This window comes from Stegodyphus dumicola, chromosome 4 (assembly GCF_044657685.1).
Source record: "Stegodyphus dumicola isolate Sdum_Otavi_A_Nest chromosome 4, ASM4465768v1".
Classification (NCBI taxonomy): Eukaryota; Metazoa; Arthropoda; class Arachnida; order Araneae; family Eresidae; genus Stegodyphus; species Stegodyphus dumicola.
This window is the reverse complement of record NC_140771.1, coordinates 44,158,740-44,176,168: the sequence shown is the minus strand read 5'-3', so window position 1 is coordinate 44,176,168 and position 17,429 is coordinate 44,158,740. Positions and strand designations below refer to the sequence as shown.

The 17,429-nt window shown below is 34.4% G+C and overlaps 1 protein-coding gene across 1 annotated transcript in view; it reads right to left on the bottom strand.

The window, feature by feature from the left end:
* Window positions 1-17,429, bottom strand: part of mRpL47 (mitochondrial ribosomal protein L47) — a 51,778-nt gene that overhangs the window by 7,239 nt on the left and 27,110 nt on the right. Inside the window, exons 3-5 of the mRNA XM_035376544.2 lie at window positions 15,327-15,387; window positions 1,174-1,270; window positions 954-1,084 (exon numbers count right to left, since the gene is read on the bottom strand). Of these exons, the coding sequence (XP_035232435.2) occupies window positions 954-1,084; window positions 1,174-1,270; window positions 15,327-15,387 (289 nt within the window). The remainder of the gene's footprint in view (window positions 1-953; window positions 1,085-1,173; window positions 1,271-15,326; window positions 15,388-17,429) is intronic.

The window sequence follows — 17,429 nt, the reverse complement described above, 5'->3', positions numbered from 1 at the left end:
TCAATGTAAGTTGTTTAAGTTGCTTCGTTTTATGTGATAATACTTTCTTTTTAATTCTATAAAAGACATAATTTCTTCTTCAGTTACAAAGTTCCGCTGCTGAAGTCCTATAATTGCTGTGTCTAGAATACCAACTAATTTGTCAATCGAAATTTTTTCGTTTTCAATAACCTCTGTGTCCCTTTCTTCACTATCGGAAGCGAAATATAATGACGAGGAATTTGATTTAAATCATATCAAAGATGGAGTACATCGAGATGAAATACTACATTTAGTAAGGAATTATGTCAAATAAAATAAAAACATCTGCTCTGAAGATAAGGATAGTGCTGACAGATCAACTTCCAATTCATTGCGCGCTGCGTCATTTCCCTCCCCTCGCAGAGCAGCGTGAAATTGATAAACATATTTCAGAATGATTAGATAATCAAAGGATATGCCTTTATCCATTTTTTGCAGCAATTCCACTTTCTGTTTAATGGACTTCGAAACATACTTTCGCTTTGTAGATCCTTTACATATTAGTAAATATATATTGGAAATTCTATTTGACATAATCGTTCAAGCTCACTTTTATAAATAACAGTCTGCAAAAAATAATAAGCCGGATCCAATTCGAAGATTAAGGAACAACGCAATCTGCAACATTAACTGAATTAGATAATTTTAGCTTAGCTTATACCATCCGTTATACATTAAGCACGCATGCGTATACGTATTATGCGCATGCGCACACGCATATTCGCAGCCATAAAGGTCTTACGTGCATGCGTCAACGTGACGCATGCGCAGAAAGTTTGTAGCTTTGAGGTCCGGATTATAGATCATTCCGGATTATGGGTGTCCGAATTAACAACTTTTGACTGTATTATGAATTACATTTAGTGAATTTTACTGGTTTTGCATAACAAGCAGATGAAGACCTACAGTTTAAAGAGAAATTGAAAACTTACACATTAAATCTTCCAAAATAATCTTCTTTATAAGCATGAGGTCTTTCACCTGTTTTGCCAGTTTCTAGCAAATAGTAAGCTTCATTTCTTTCTCTGACAACAGCTTCTAAATTTTCCATACTAATTTCAACCTACATTATTTTATACAAAAATTCAATATTTAATATTAACATTTAAACTATTTATATTGTGAGACAAAATTTATCATTAATAGACTTACTTTATCAATTCTTTCAGGATTAGGAAATAATTCAACTTGATCTTTAGCAGCCTGTTCCATAGTTAAGAGCATGTTTTTTTCTTTATAAAGAACAAACCTAACATCAAAGTTTAAATTAATTAAAATGAATTTTTGTATAAAAATCTAACAAAATTCATCATCTCTCAAAGAAATTTACAATATGAAAACTTAAAAATACATCATAAATTAAAAAAATGGAGGAAAAAAACGCATACAAATATTTTGCTTCCTTTCTTAAATACACATATTTACTCAAACTATATTCTTACATTTGAATAAATTAAAAATGTAATTCAAAACGAAATTCACTTTAAAATTTGTCTCTGTTTTGGTAGTTTATTTCTGAATGTAAATTAGTATAAATGGAAAAACAAAAAATACATTACCATTTGAATAAAATTAAAAATGAAGATGTACAGAGGCCTTCTAATGTTACTGCTAAATTTCATCATAATCTACATTTTTTTTTTTTTCCCAAAGGAAGCATGCAAACAAATCCTCTAATTATAAGATGTTAGAAACTTATTTTATTTATAACATTCATCCTGTAAAATATTGTTAAGAAGTCCAGATGAAAGTACTTTTATTAATGCAATACTAATAAAGTAGTTTAAGTATTGTCATTTGGCAACAGTGCCAGTTTATTGTGAATATGATTTACTGCAAATGGAAAACCATATTGTGATAAAGTCACATAAAAGAAGAAGAGACTGAAGATTTATATAGACAAGGATGTCTCGTGAGCATAAGCTGAAAATTATTATTATTTTTTAACTTACAAATACGTTTTCAATAGTTATTAAAATAATCTTTATTAAAATAATTACCGTAATTTCCGGAAGAAAGGCCGCATCAGCGTAAACGCCGCACTCGAGAAAAATGGGGGGAAAAAAATTAAAATTACACAGAAATGCCACATCAGCGTAAACGCCGCAATAGATTAAATTGCGCGTGACATCGTCGTGGGCCGTATAGATGCAAAAACTCAACCTAAGTCCTGATATATGACATACCAGTTAAGAAAAATGCATGAAATGAAACCATAACTCAAAAATAAATTAAAGGTAAGAAATGTATAGCTTCTGTGCCGTTTAGACATTTTCAAAAATTTTCCGCTCCCTTCTTACTTAAAAACTATCCAACAACTACTTGTACCCAAACTGATGGGATCTGTATTTGGCAGAATGCCAAGAAAAATCCATACATGCTGAAGGGGAAATACGTCAGAGTTCAGAGTTCGTTATTGCAAGGCAGGTCGAGTCGTGTCCGCCTTTGAAAAAATTTGCAGAAAAGGCAGGGGTGGGGAGAGGATGGGTCCTGGAAGATTCATTGAATGGCAGAGGAGAGAGACTATTCAAACTGATGAGAATGTTGATTTTAAAGGGGGAAGAATGTTATTCTTCTGAGATCTCATTTAGGGTGAATAAGGCATGTAGGTCCATTCAAGGGAAAGAATGTAAACAAAATAAAGTTCGCAAAAAGCAATTAAAATGAATTTTTGTAAATTAATTAAAATAATGGTCCTTTGTGTGGGAACAGCACCAGTCTATGCACAATGACAATACTATCCAAACTATGTACAATGACCATCATAGGAAATATTTTATTTTTAGTGCACCTAAACGCCGCATGGGTAGAAACGCCGCACCCACTGAAAATTTAAGTTTTAAACACGTAAACGCCGTGGCGTTTCTTCCGGAAATTACGGTAAATTGTTGGTAATGTTAAAAACGCAAGCTCGAGAGCCACGAATTGCTCTCGCACGTAAAATGTATAGAATTTGATTTTTGAAATAGATAGGTTTTTCTCTGCAGAATTGTATGTAGCCATTTTTTTAGCATTCAATAAATTTTATTATGCTGTGTTTTGTTTTCAACCTGATGTCACAACCCAGGGTTAGCGTAGCGGTTTCGGCCACTACACCACAGCAGTAAATATTAAAAGTTGGTGGCAGCTTTCTGGGATTGTTCCTGATAGTAAATTTATGAACGGACTTTTTCGCCTGTGAACTTGAGTTTTATGTGAACAGTAAAGACTTTCTTCTCTTCAAGAACGATCTAATTTTGCGTGCAAGGACAGTTCACGTGGTGAAGCCTCTTCAGTGACAGTGTGTCAGAAGGGAACGCCGGAGGAAGCGTGATCTAGTGCTGCAAAATAGTGAAATTTCCCGGAAGAATATCCAAGTAGTGCCAGGAGAGTCAATTGAAGGCATCTTCAAAATTGGTGAGTACCATTTTTGTGATTTTGGAGAAGTTATGCCAGTTATTCGAGACTAGGCTTATTTTGGATATAGAGCAGAAAAAGGTTGCCTCTTAATTAGCATTTTTTTATATACGCTTTGTTTGTAGGCATAGGTATTATCATTAAGTGTTGTAAGGCAATTTGTGTTCAGAATTGTTAGGGAATTATTCAGTTTTGGAGAGATAGACCTGTTGTTGTTTTTGTTTTATTGTTTTTCGGGGTAGGTTATTTTTCTTTAATTTTCCATAATGGGTGAGTTTATGAGAAAATTTACTAAAACTCTGCTATTGGAATTAGCGGAGGAGTTTGAAACAAATGTGTCTCAGGCAAATATAGTAAGAGAAATTAGGCAGACTATTCTAAATGCCGAGGACTATGAAGAAGAAGCTGCGAAAGAATACGCGGCAAGAATTTGGGCTGCGGCTGAGCAGAGAAAAGCAGAAGATATAGCCGAACAAGAGAGAGCGGAGCGGGAGCGAGTTTTTGAATTGGAAAGGTTTAAACTGATGAATGTGGTTCAGACTAATAGCCTAGCTTCCACGGTTTCGAAAGTTGAACAATCTAGAGAAAAAAAGGTTAATTTGAAAGATCTAGTATCGCGTTTTGAACCGAGTAATATAGATATTTCATTATTTTTTATGCTATTTGAGAAACAAGCTCAAAAAGAGAATGTTAATGAGATTGATTGGATCTCGCAATTAATTCCTTTATTACCTCACAATGTAGCCCAGTTAATAGTGAAAGAACCAGCGGATAAAGGGGATGATTATCAGTATGTTAAGAAATTACTCATGCAGAGATTCAAGCTTAGTTCTTGGGCACTAAAAACAAAATTTGAAGAACATTCTAGAAAAAACGGAATGTTATGGGTGGATTTAGTGTATGAATTGAGAGTGTATTTAGAGAATTGGTTGGATTCAGTAGAAATTCAAGATTTTGAAAGTCTTAAGGAACTTATGCTCACTGAGCAAATTAAGCGGCGAGTCCCTCTAGAAATACAAGAGCACTACTTAGACAATTGGGAAGAATTTAAAACAGCTTCCATTTTAGCAGAGAAATGCGACAAGTATGAGGCTTTGCAAAGAGATACGAGGAAGTTAGAACAGAAAACGGGGTTAAAGAAACCATTTGAGAAAGATAGAGAGCAGTATGTAAATTCTAACTGTAGTTGTAATCAGAAAAGTAGTGGTCATCAAAGAATTAAATCAGAGGAGCATAGAAAAGTGGAGGCTCCTAAAAAAAGGCAAGTTTTCAATGAAGCAGATTTCGAGAAACAGCGGAAAATAAGGTGTTACCAATGTGGAAAGGATGGACATATCCGACCTAACTGTCCATCGCTGGAAAAGAATAAGGCTAATCCGGTGAATAATCTAGGAACGGAGAGTTAAGGAAAATGTTTTGAGCCGTATTTCAAGAAAGCAGTAATTAATGGGATAGAGAGAGAATATCTGAGAGATACTGGAGCTGGTATAGATCTGTGTAATAGTACTTGGATTAATACTACAGTCAAAAGTCGTTAATCTGGACTCGTCGGGACTTCGGCGATTCCGGATTATCAATTTTTCCGGATTATAGATCATCAGTTTAAATCTGGTAAGATGGCATGCAAAAATTACAAAATTAAAAATACAAAACCGTAATTTATGAAATAAAGAACAATTATGATCTAAAGGGTATCAAAATTTACAAAAAGAAAAAGCTTAATATTTATTTGTTTACTTTATTAAACATTTCCTTCAATGTAAGTTGCTTCGTTTCATGTGATAATACTTTCTCTTTAATTCTATTAAACAGACATAATTTCTGGTTTAGTTACAAAGTTCCGCTGTTCAAGTCCTATAATTGCTGTGTTGAGGACTAATTTGTCAATCGAAATGTTTTCGTTTTCAATAACCTCTGGGTCACTTTCTTCACTATCGGAAGCGAATTATAATGATGAGGAACTTGATTTAAATCATATCAAAGACTCGAGATGAAATACTAAACTTAGTACTGAATTATAATCCAAATAAAATAAAAACATCTGCTCTGAAGATAAGGATAGTGTTGATAGATCAACTTCCAATCCCCCTGTGAAATTGATAAACAGATTTCGGATTTCAAAACATACTTTCGCTTTGTAGATACAAATTGCATATTAGTAAATATATATTGGAAATTCTATTTGACATAATCTTTCTAATCTATCTCAATCTAATAATGATGTTTCTGCCCCCCCCCCTCTGCCGCAGAGCAGCGTGAAATTGATAAACAGATTTCGGATTTCAAAACATACTTTCGCTTTGTAGTAAATATATATCGGAAATTCTATTTGACATAATCGAAAGTTCAAGCTTACTTTTATAAAATTGCTCTAGCAGTCTGCAAAAAATAATAAGCCGGATCCAATTCGAAGATTAAGGAACAACGCAATCTGCAACATTAACTGAATTAGATAACTTTAGCTTAGCGTATAACTCCGTTACACATTAAACGCGCATGCGCACAAACATATTCGCAGCCATAAGGGTCTTACGCACTCTCGTAAACGCCTGTGCGCATGCGTGAACGCAACGCAGGCGCAGAAAGTTTGTAGCTTTGAGGTCCGGATTATAGATCATTCCAGATTATGGGTGTCCGAATTAACGACTTTTGACTGTAATGACTTATTAGGGGAAACTGTATGGGTGAAACAGGCTTTGGACACAGAATGTAAATGTTTACCTTTGGCGAAAGTCACCATTGAAGGTGATTTTGGTGTGGTCACCACAAAGGCAGTGGTTACTCCGGTAGAGTTAGATAAAGAGAAGTATTTGTTAGGGAATAAAACTGCACAGTTGATTGAGGAAATTAGAGAACGACTGGTTCTCTTGAATCCTGTGGAGACTCGTAGTCAGGCGCATGCGCGCAGGAGTTTAGAGAGAGTGAGTGCAAAAGACTTAGATTCCAGATCGGAAGAAAAGAAAGAGATAGAAAGTGAAAGGGCCGTCAAAAATGAGCATTCGGAAGAAAGGAAGTTAACCAGTAATATGGAGGAGAACATTAAAATTCCAAACATCAGTTTAGAGGAAAGGTCTATCCTTGCAGATGTTTCGCCAGTAGAATTCTTGGAAGCACAAAAAACTTGCGCTAGTTTAGCGACCCTGTGGAAGAAAGGGGAAAGTGAAAATGAAAAAGAGTTTATAATAGTCAAAGAAAGACTATTCAGAGTGGCAAGTTCTAAAAAAGGGGAAGATAAGCGTCAGCTGTGTGTGCCTCTCGTTTTTAGGAAAGGGATCTTGAAGTTATGCCACGAGGAAATCTCTGGTCATTTAGGGGTAACAAATCTTTTCTAGATCAGGTTACCCTAAGGAAATTCAGTGTGATTTGGGTAGATCGTTTACCAGTGAACTTACATTTGAGTTTTTTAGCAAGTTCGGAATTAAGGTGTATCATTCTTCTGTGTGTCACCCTCAAAGCAATTCTGTTGAAAGGTTGCATTCCACCTTGAAAAGGGTATTGAAGTCTTTGTGCTTGGAAAGCGGGAAGGACTGGGAAGAATGTTTGCCATGTGCTTTGTTCGCCCTCAGAACTGTTAGCCATAAGAGCACAGGTTTTAGTCCCTGCGAGTTAGTACATGGAAAAAATTTGAGAATGCCTCAAAGGATTGTGTATGAAAACTGGTTAGAGGAAGAAAGTTCAGACCCCACAGTGGTCGAGTATGTTCTAGACTTAATAAACAGATTAAAGAAGTGTCAGGAGCTGGCTGTAGAGAGGATGAAAGAGTGTCAGAGTAAAAGGAAGCTGTGGTATGATCGCAACGCTGTTACGAGAAGGTTTAAGGTCGGAGATCTCGTGCTTGTTTTAGCCACGTCTAAACCACACAAAATGGCTCTGAACTGGATTGCGCCAGGTAAAGTAACTAGTGTGATTTCTGAAACCAAGTATACGGTAGAGATTCCAGGTTAACCGTAGCAGTGACACCATTTATCACGTAAATTTGATGAAACCTTATTATCAGCGCCCCGAATTTGTGAATCTTGTGATGGAGGAGGTCATGGAAGATATTGAGGGAGAAGTGGATATTCCTTATCCCTTGGCTGATCCAACTCAGGTAGATTTTTGGAAAATAGTTGGAGATAGTAAGCTAGAAGAAAGAGCTTCGGCAGAGGAAACAGGAAAATTCCAAGAAGCTATAAGGAAGTATGGAGCGGTGTTTTCATCCGACCCCGGCTGTACGTTTTTGGTCGAAATGGATATTAAATTGTTGGATGAGACTCCGGTTAGAGTCAGGCCTTACCGAATGTCAGCGAGACAAACCGACATCCTAAAAGAGGAAATTAGGCCGTTGCTTGAGTTAGGAGTCATAGAAGTCGGGCAATCTGATTATGCTTTGCCTATGATCTTAGTAGAGGTCCCAGGTAAAGATCCTCGTCCTTGTATAGACTACAGAAAATTAAATTAAAAAACTATGACCGAATTTTTCCCTCTTCCCAATATTGAAGAAGTGGTAGAAAAAGTCAGCGCAGCTCCATTTATCACAATCATGGATCTAACCAAAGGATACTTCCAGATACCACTCACAGAGCGTGCACGGAGGTATGCCGCATTTGTGACGCCTTTTGGATCTTTCATCCCGAAGAAAATGATGTTTGGGCTTTTAAATGCTCCTTTCTATTTTTGTAAATTGATCGCTCAAGTTTTAGGAGGGCTGGACAATTTTGTTCTACCGTATATTGACGACATCACAGTCTTTTTGCCGACTTGGGACAGGCACATGAAGGATTTGGATGTGGTTTTAAGTCGCCTTCAGGAAGCTAAATTGACTGTTAAGCCCTCGAAATGCAAATTCGTACAAGACCATGTGAAATTTCTGGGTCACGAAGTAGGGTCTGGGAAAAGGTCGCCTAGTGACGCCAAGATTCAAGCAATCAGAGATTTTCCAATCCCCACTACTAAAACACAGATACGTAGCTACCTTGGTACTGTGGGGTACTATGCAAGGTACATAAAAGACTACGCCAGTATTGCGGCACCTTTGACAGACGCTTTGAAGGGCAAAAACAAAAAAGAAAAAGTGATTTGGACAAAAGAGTGCGACGAGGCTTTCAATAAACTGAAGACCAAACTAGTAAAAAGTCCGGTTTTATTTGCACCAGATTATTCTAAAGAATTTATTGTGCAGACAGATGCCAGCTTATATGGTGCGGGTATTGTGTTGTCTCAAATTCAGGATGGGGAGGAACACCCTATACTGTATCTTAGCAAAAGGTTTACTAAAGCAGAGCGAAATTATAGCACCATTGAAAGAGAACTAGCGACCATTACTTATGGACTGAAGTCACCATTACTTATGGACTGAAGAAACTAAGTCATTACTTAGACGGACAGAAATTCAAGATCCAGACAGATCATAATCCGTTGACTTTTTTAAACAAAATGATGGGATCAAATTCTCATTTGACTCGCTGGGCATTGTGTCTCCAACAGTACAACTTCGAAATTGTTCAAAGACCAGGCAAATTACACGGTAATGCAGATGGCTTGAGTCGTGCCCTAGTCTAGTGACTGAATATCACTAGTGGATACAAAGTAAAGTAAAAAGTAATGAAAATGGGTGAAAATGATTTTTGTAGAGTTTTGGAATTATATTTGTGTATATTCAAAATTGTTTGCATTGTGTGTTTCATTTTCAAAAAACTGTTAGAATTAAATGTTTTATCTTAAGTATTAGCATTGTGTAAAATTTGAAGAATATGCTTTGTATAAGGCACACATTAGGAGTAGTTTAAATTATTTTTGTTGTATTTGTGCGGTTATGTTATCTAAAAATAAGTGCAGGGTAATTCTCTATTATCACTTAAATGGTTACCACTTGTGTTTTGAAAGCAGTAGAATGTATTTAGAATTTTTCCTTCCATAGTCAAGAAAAATTTCTTTATGAGGGGAGGAGTTGTGATAAGGTCACATAAAAGAAGAAGAGACTGAAGATTTATATGGACAAGGATGTCTCGTGAGCATAAGCTGAAAATTATTATTTTTTTAACTTACAAATACGTTTTCAATAGTTATTAAAATAGTCTTTATTAAAATAATTAAATCGTTGGCAATGTTAAAAACGCAAGCTCTAGAGCCACGAATCGCTCTCGCACATAAAATGTATACAATTTGATTTTTGAAATAGATAGGTTTTTCCCTGCAGAATTGTATGTAGCCATTTTTTTTTTAGCATTTAATAAATTTTATTATGCTGTGTTTTGTTTTCAACCTGATGTCACAACCCAGGGTTAGCATAGCGGTTTTGGCCACTACACCACAATATATACCTCAAAAAGGTATTTGGTACTTACTCATGAACTGCAAAACTGTCACCAAGCTTTTATTCACTGGTAATTTATTATGAAGCACTGGATGCACTTAGCCAAAGAAAGTAAGTAAATTTGATAAAATAAATAAAAGTTTGGTTTGGTTTATTTGAAGATAGCAAAGCACACAAGGGCTATCTGCCTAAGGAGAGCGGTGCCTTCATTCAAGAGATACTGGTTCATATCTACAAGGTGTGACACACACACACAAAAAGAAGACTAAGTGTGTAGCTTGGAAAAAGAGTTGGCAATAACTGTTTTGGTGACGTCATCCCACACTTCCTCTATCCATGCGGCCAGTTTCGACTTAACCAATCACACCAGATGGGAGTACTGCGTCGTTGAGTGAACATGTGCAACTGCATTCAGCCGGAAAAAATGTCTAATGTACAAACCGAACAGCAAATCAACATCAAGCTTCGCATGAAACTTAAGAAATCAGACATAGAAACATTTCAAATGTTAACTGAGGTTTATGGAGATGAAATTTTCTCTCATGAACATGAGTTTGAACAGCATAAGTGATTTTCAGGGAAAAGGGACAAAGCACAGATGTCAAAATCAAAATTCAAGGCAATGTTTATCGTCTTCTTTGACATTAATGGAATTGTAATGACTGAGTGGGTTCCCAATGGTCAGACTGATAATCAACACTACTACACTGAAGTACTAAAATCACTTTTCGTGAAAAAATCAGGGAAAAAAAGGCCACAGTTGTGGAGTGATGGATGTCTGTTACACCACGATGCACCCGTTCACATGGTCTTATCTGTCAAGCATTCTCTGACCAGCAAAAACACTATTGTGATGGCGCATCCTCCTTATTCACCTGATTTGGCTCCATGCGACTTTTTTTTATTTCTAAAATTAAATCTTGCTTAAAAGGAAGCCATTTACCTCAGTTGAAGAGGTTCAGGCAAAAATGGAGGATCTCCTGAAAGTTGTTCCAGAACTATTACCAGCAATGGAAGCACCGAATGCAAAAGTGTGTGAATGCTGAAGGAAAACTGTTTTGAAGGTGATAATGTCATGGAGAATTGATTCTATAAGTACAATGATTTATTGGACAAGTCATTTTTTTGGGTCACACCTCGTATGTTACACATGGGAAAAACCATGCAAAGCCAGTCCAGCCAGTCCATTTCCCTGGAATCTTGCCCAAGTCAAACAAGCAATGTTCAGAACTTCACTGATTGGCTGTTGGTGGGATGTGTGAGAGTAAGCAGTGAATTTCCAACACAGTAATAGTCAATTATCCGAAAAGCTCAGAAAATATTGAATGTCAAATATATAAAAATTCTGTATAGTTGTGCATATAAAATATACAATTCACAGTAGAAAAGCCTAATGACTGAAAGCAAAATTTTCCAGTCATCTTTTCTGTAATCAGCTTAAATATCAGAAGTCTACATTTAACATCAAGTTAAGATTTTGTAAAAATGGATGCCAGACATAAAAGTTGGCATATTTTTGTAGACTTTAAACATACTGTTGTGTGCATATGGGTTTGTAATAGATTGAATGCACAAGTCCGATAATAGGTAAATAAAAATTTATTCTTATCAAAAGTAATATTTCAGAATGCTTGAATTTTTTCACAGAAATATTCATACAAGTGTTCACAATATCACACAATATAATCAGTAGTTATACTTCAAACTACTAAAAACATTAGAATACAACAAAATGCAAAGATAAAGCTAATGCGATCTCATGCTGAACTCGCAAAAATAGCAACAACAGTTAACTAAACAATTGAGCTGCGATGTCTCTCTCTGGCTTTAAATAGTTTTTAACCAGCTGTGCTAGATAGCATTTTCTGTTTCTCAAGATTTCTAGAAAGCAATAATAGGATGAAATTATGGTTACCGCTAACACAGTAGTCAATTACATTTATTCAGTTCCAATACAAATTAAAGAAATACCCATTTATTAAATATTAAATGCACATGCTCCTGCATTTTTACTTTTCCGGCATAACTTTCTCTTAAAATTCATCTCATGCTGCATTGCACATTGAAATAAAACAATTTTAATTATAATATTACTAAGATTAGCTATCTACATAAAAATTCTTGACAATATTAAAGCAAAATATGTTATTACATTATGAGATTCTATCAATCATGTAACTTGGCTAAGATTCCACCACACTTGCACCAATCATTCTGGCAGAAGTTTGGAAGAACTGATTGCTCTTTACTTAGATAATAAAGAGTTCCAAGTTACAGACATAGTATAAAAACTTCCATGGCTTGTGGGATATTTTCCTATTACCTCAACAATGTTTATCCATTTTCAAATAGAGTCGCATATCATTCCCTTTTAGCATGCTTTTCTTGATGCCAAGAATCTGTTAATATTTTACATAATCTACTGCATGCTGTTCCATTTAGAACAGATTCCAAATTTAAATAATTTTTCTAAAAGGTGAGGAGAAAACAGGTAAAGAGCAATTACCTCATATCCTTTCCCAGAAAAACTAAACCAGTTTTATCGAGAATTAAATGGGTTAACATAAAATGAAGCTAAAGATATCATGATTTCATTGTAATGTCACATTTATCCATTATTGGCAATAAACCACTGTTTGGGGACATTTTTTATTTGTTCCAAATTGGTGTCCTATATGCCCTTTATGCTTTACAAAATTTCTCATCTGCTTAACTTTTCATTAAAAAAAAATTCTAAAATTTTAAAATATTCTGCTTATTTGAATGCTGGATAGTTGGCCTTTACTAAGTAAATACATCTTACTGCTGAACGAAACTTTTCCCATATAAAACTGCAATTTCATATACATTTAGGGCATTTTAGAATTTTATGATCTTTATGATAAAACTCTAAAATCTCTTCTCCCCCCCCTTTATCAATTAAAGATTATTCCTAAACACAAGCAGCAGAAAGCAATTAGCGATTCTTTTCTGCATCATAAATCAAGCCTTCCAAAATCTGGACTTTTGAAATTTGCTCAGGGAATTACATATAGTATAAAATACTATGAAAAATGCATTCCTTGTACTTCAGGTACACATTTTCTACATCATGCATTTTCATATTTTGGTAAAATACATAACCGTCTAGAATACCAGATAAATTGTTAACCTGTCTTTAACCTTTCAATATCAGAATGCAACTAAATATAACACTATTCTTAGTTAACAAATAACACTGATTCAAAGTATTTACAAGTCAAATTTTAATTTAAACTTAACACACTGGCTGACAACACAACTACCACTTTTAATTTTCAATTACCAACAAATTCACAAGGTGGCAGGAACTATACTGAAGGGTTTCACCCCGATGGGATGAAGGTGTCAATCCTCTTAAGATTCTTACTCCTATTTAAAACACTTCATTTACATATTTTGGTGCAGCAGATGAAATATCAGGTGTGCAGTAAAAATTCAACATAGGAAATAATACTAATTCAAAAGTCAAACAACAAAAATCAGCGTTATATTTTTGAAATTTTTACAGGACTAGTTTCGATGGTTTTACTGAACCACCATCCTCAGCTGCAAAACCGTAAATGAAGAAGATAGGAAATAATGATTAGATAGGATAAGAAAACCTCGGCAAGAATAATCAAGTGGTGCCATCTGTTGATGAAACCAGAACTAAAACATAATTTTTTTAAAGGCCGAAGGCAAAGATGGATTGGAATTAGGATCATTAACTAGCTTTTTTGAATGTGAAATACCTCTAGAAAATCCAGTTCTCCAATGGAAGATGTTTTTTGAATAATTTTGGCAGCAGAAAAATTGAAATTGTGATTTTCGGACCAACAATGTTGAGCAAATGAAGACTATTGTGTTTCCTTTTTTCTAACATATGTCTCATGTTCCTTGATGCAAAATTTTAAGGCTCTCTTAGTTTGGCCAATGTAAATTAAACCACACTGGCAAGAAGTCCTATAAATACCCCAGGAATTCATATCCGGAATGGGTTCGAGTATGGAACTAAATATGCCTAGAATGTTATTTCAAAGAATGGCATTCTTATTGGCCTATTACTGCATGTGATGCAAGAGCACTTCTCATAATAAATTACAGTTGGCACATAAAAAAAATATTTTTGTCAAACATGCAAAATTCAAAGCATCATTAACTGCTTAATCTGCAATGATTGTGAAGAAAGTCAATTCAGAGAATGAAAAAATGAACATAATCTTATTTCCATAATTTTCTCTGCATTTGAAATTTTAATTCATAAAATTTTTTTTCACAGACAGCAGTTCTAGTCTCCCTCTCACCAGATGAAGTGGAGAGAGGTGTTACTTATCAACTTGGATTATCTTTAAATTTTGTGCAACTGTTAACTACGTAATTTTATCTAGGCCCCAGGTCAGGTATCTATAATTGTTTTACTTTTGTTTAGTAATGTTATAGACTGTACAAAAACCAATGCTATCTACGAGCTACGAGAGGTATGGCAATCATGGTAATAATCAAATAGAAGACAAAAAGGATCTTGAAAGGACATCAGGATTTACTTTTCTAAATTACATTGTGAAGCCACATATTTGCTTTCTGAGTGAAAACGGTGAATATTGTACAAAATTTCTCTTTCTTTGCTAATGCTTTTTTTTCCAAAAGGCTTTTCTTTTGCCTACATATAAATATAAGTGATAGCAGACGACTACAACTATTGACACCGCAGTTGTAATGCACTATAATTTTGTGTCTATTAGTTTTTCAAAAAATAATTCAAAAAATTAATGCTTATATGTGAATGGCAAGGGAGGAATGAGTCGACTAGGAGAGTGCTAAGTGAATATTTAAAGAATTTGCAGACTTGCGTTTGGTCCGAGGTTCGAATCCTGGTGAAGAGATTGGCTGCATGGGCGTTTTCATGGTTTTCCCCATGACTGATAGATATATATATATATCATATAAAAATATATGATATATATATATATATATATATATCATATAAATATATATATATATGAGCCAGTTTCACTCAGAGAGTCCTCCATGAAGGTACTCCTATGAATAATGCGTGATGAGATAAGTTGGTTTTCACATTTTTTCCCCCCACTCTTTTTATCTTTAATTTCCCACTCTAAGAGAATCTTGAGACAATCATAAACCAATAGTTAACAACAATGAAAAGATTTTGCCCAGAATACATACAAAGAGTTTCACATTTCATATGAATCTAAAGCACTACAGTATGTGGACAATATGTAACAATTAGATTTAATGCTTATTGCAGAAACTTGTACTGCCACAGCTCATTGCAAATATCTGAAGCACTTTAAAATGGGGCTTCTCTATATCTAAGAAACTCCACACAATGAAATGGCCGTTAATTTGTTTAATACACTGCTAATAATTGATATTTGATATGTAAATTTAGCTTAAAAATATTTTTACGAAGAAGATTTGGAATAAAAACTAAGAAAGGTTATTTGAAAAAAAATAAAAAAAATAAAAAATTACATTCACATAATATCACATCACATATACAGAACTAAAACAGTTAACAGGAGAAAAAGCACTAGAACATTTTTCTTACTGATCTAGTAATTATATATACACATTATGTATTTTGCCTTACCAAAGTTTATGCAGATCAGAGTTACTTTTTATTCGTAATTCATCTATTGTCCATGCTCGTCCTTAAAAGGTGAAAAAAACTATCATCAGATATATAAATATTCAAATATTCAAAAACATACTTAAAATATATTTTTGAAAAATAAAAATAGATTTCAAAATGAAAAAGTATTCTTGGCAGACTTTGCAGCAATTTGGCATAGAACTTTGAAGGCATTCATACTATATATCAATTAGATTTCTATCACAGACCAGATAACAGAAAATCCCATTTGCTCAAAATATGAGTTAAACTTAGCATTCCATGTTACATATTTAGAGTATTTTATTTATGGCACTGTATATTTTGTCTTTCAGTTTTTTTATATTTTCTTTTCAATTCATCTTTCCATACCTTGGTGAACAAAGAATAATTAACACCTGTTTCAGATATGACCTTTACTTCCTATTAAAAACGCTTATTCGTTTAATTGAAAAATGCTATGTAGATGAGGACTAGCTGTCCAGAAGGATAGATGCCTTTAAGAAGGATAGTCTAAGGAAAAGTCACTTATGTCACACATGGGAAAAATCAATAACCAGCCAGCCTGTTCACTATGATTATAACCTGGGTCATACTACACCAGTATTCAGCAATCAACCACAGATGGGTACTGCTCCCATTAAAATTAATGTGAATTATATGTTGCTTTCCTTGAATTACTGAATTTATTACTTTCACATATCTTGGTAATTAACTGATTTGTAACAATTATTCAAAAAGTAAATACTTAAGACTTAATTTAAACAGCAGTGATTATTAATATTTGATTTTAAAAATAGAATTTTTGTCCATACAGAGAACTCTCAATTTTACAAAGCTACGTGGATAAAAAGAGACATTGAAGTCATTGCAATGTCTGAAGTCCATTATCTTATTTGATTCTTCATTGAAACTGTAATCACTGGACTGCGACCAACCATTCCAAAGATACTCACTCATTCAACTATTTTAAACATCATGTATATGGCAATTATACACAAAACATCTGCAAGCTTACAGAAGTCTGTATATGTAAAGAAAGCTCAGCAATGACCATTAAACTATATTGTTTGACATTAAAACTACAATACTAAGAAAGAAGTAGCCCATCAGTGTGAAATTTGCACAATAAGAAAACATGAAATGACACCAAAAAAAAATTATTTAATTGCATAGCATGTAAATAATGTATGTCTAAAATGTCATTTAAAATCAGCATAAATGAAAAGACAGGTTTTTCCATATAGAAATCATGTTTCTTTCTTGTTGCTTGACTAGAAGTGTAGAGTATGCCTTAGATAAGAAGACAGAGCATGCAACAGCATGTATCCAAATGCGATTACAGGAGAATAATAAATGTACTACAATTGCAGTTTCTCATATCACAAAATTACTGCTTATGGTGAGCAAAATCTGAGATTGTCAAGCAAATATATATTCATCAAGTCCACATAAAACAGACAAAGCAACACACAGGCTCATAACCTCAATGCACCAATGCATTGAGGTTGCACATTGTGTGCAAGACAGGCACATTGTGTGGATGGCTCACAGTATAGAATGAAATTGAATTTTCATGCCAATCATATCTGTCTAGCTACCTCATGAGTCAGCATTACATTACAAATGTATTAAGGCCTCCGGTTGTCCACATCTATAGGTGCATCATAGAACCACTCATTAACAAGACAATGCATGAACTCTAATTGTACTCAACATCCAACACTACATCAAGGTAATCTGATTTTTATCCAGCCTTAGATGGTATGTTATCAGTTCCTTATTTGACTAAATTCATCTGATTTAAAGTGTCATACATAATCAGGGCTAGATTTACGTATTAGCTACACAAGCTAAATTGTCCCATATCCATTTAGAAAGGCCTCATATCCCAAATAGCTTAGGGCCTTTCAAGCCTAAATCCAACCCTATGCACAATGATGCAACAAAGACCACTAGCGGCTATAAAAGATAAGCTTTGGTAATAAATTATAGCTGTCTAATATTAAGACAATTTTCAGTGCAAAATAAATTCTACTTAGCATAAATTATACTTCTTGTATTATTTCTGAATTGTTTTTG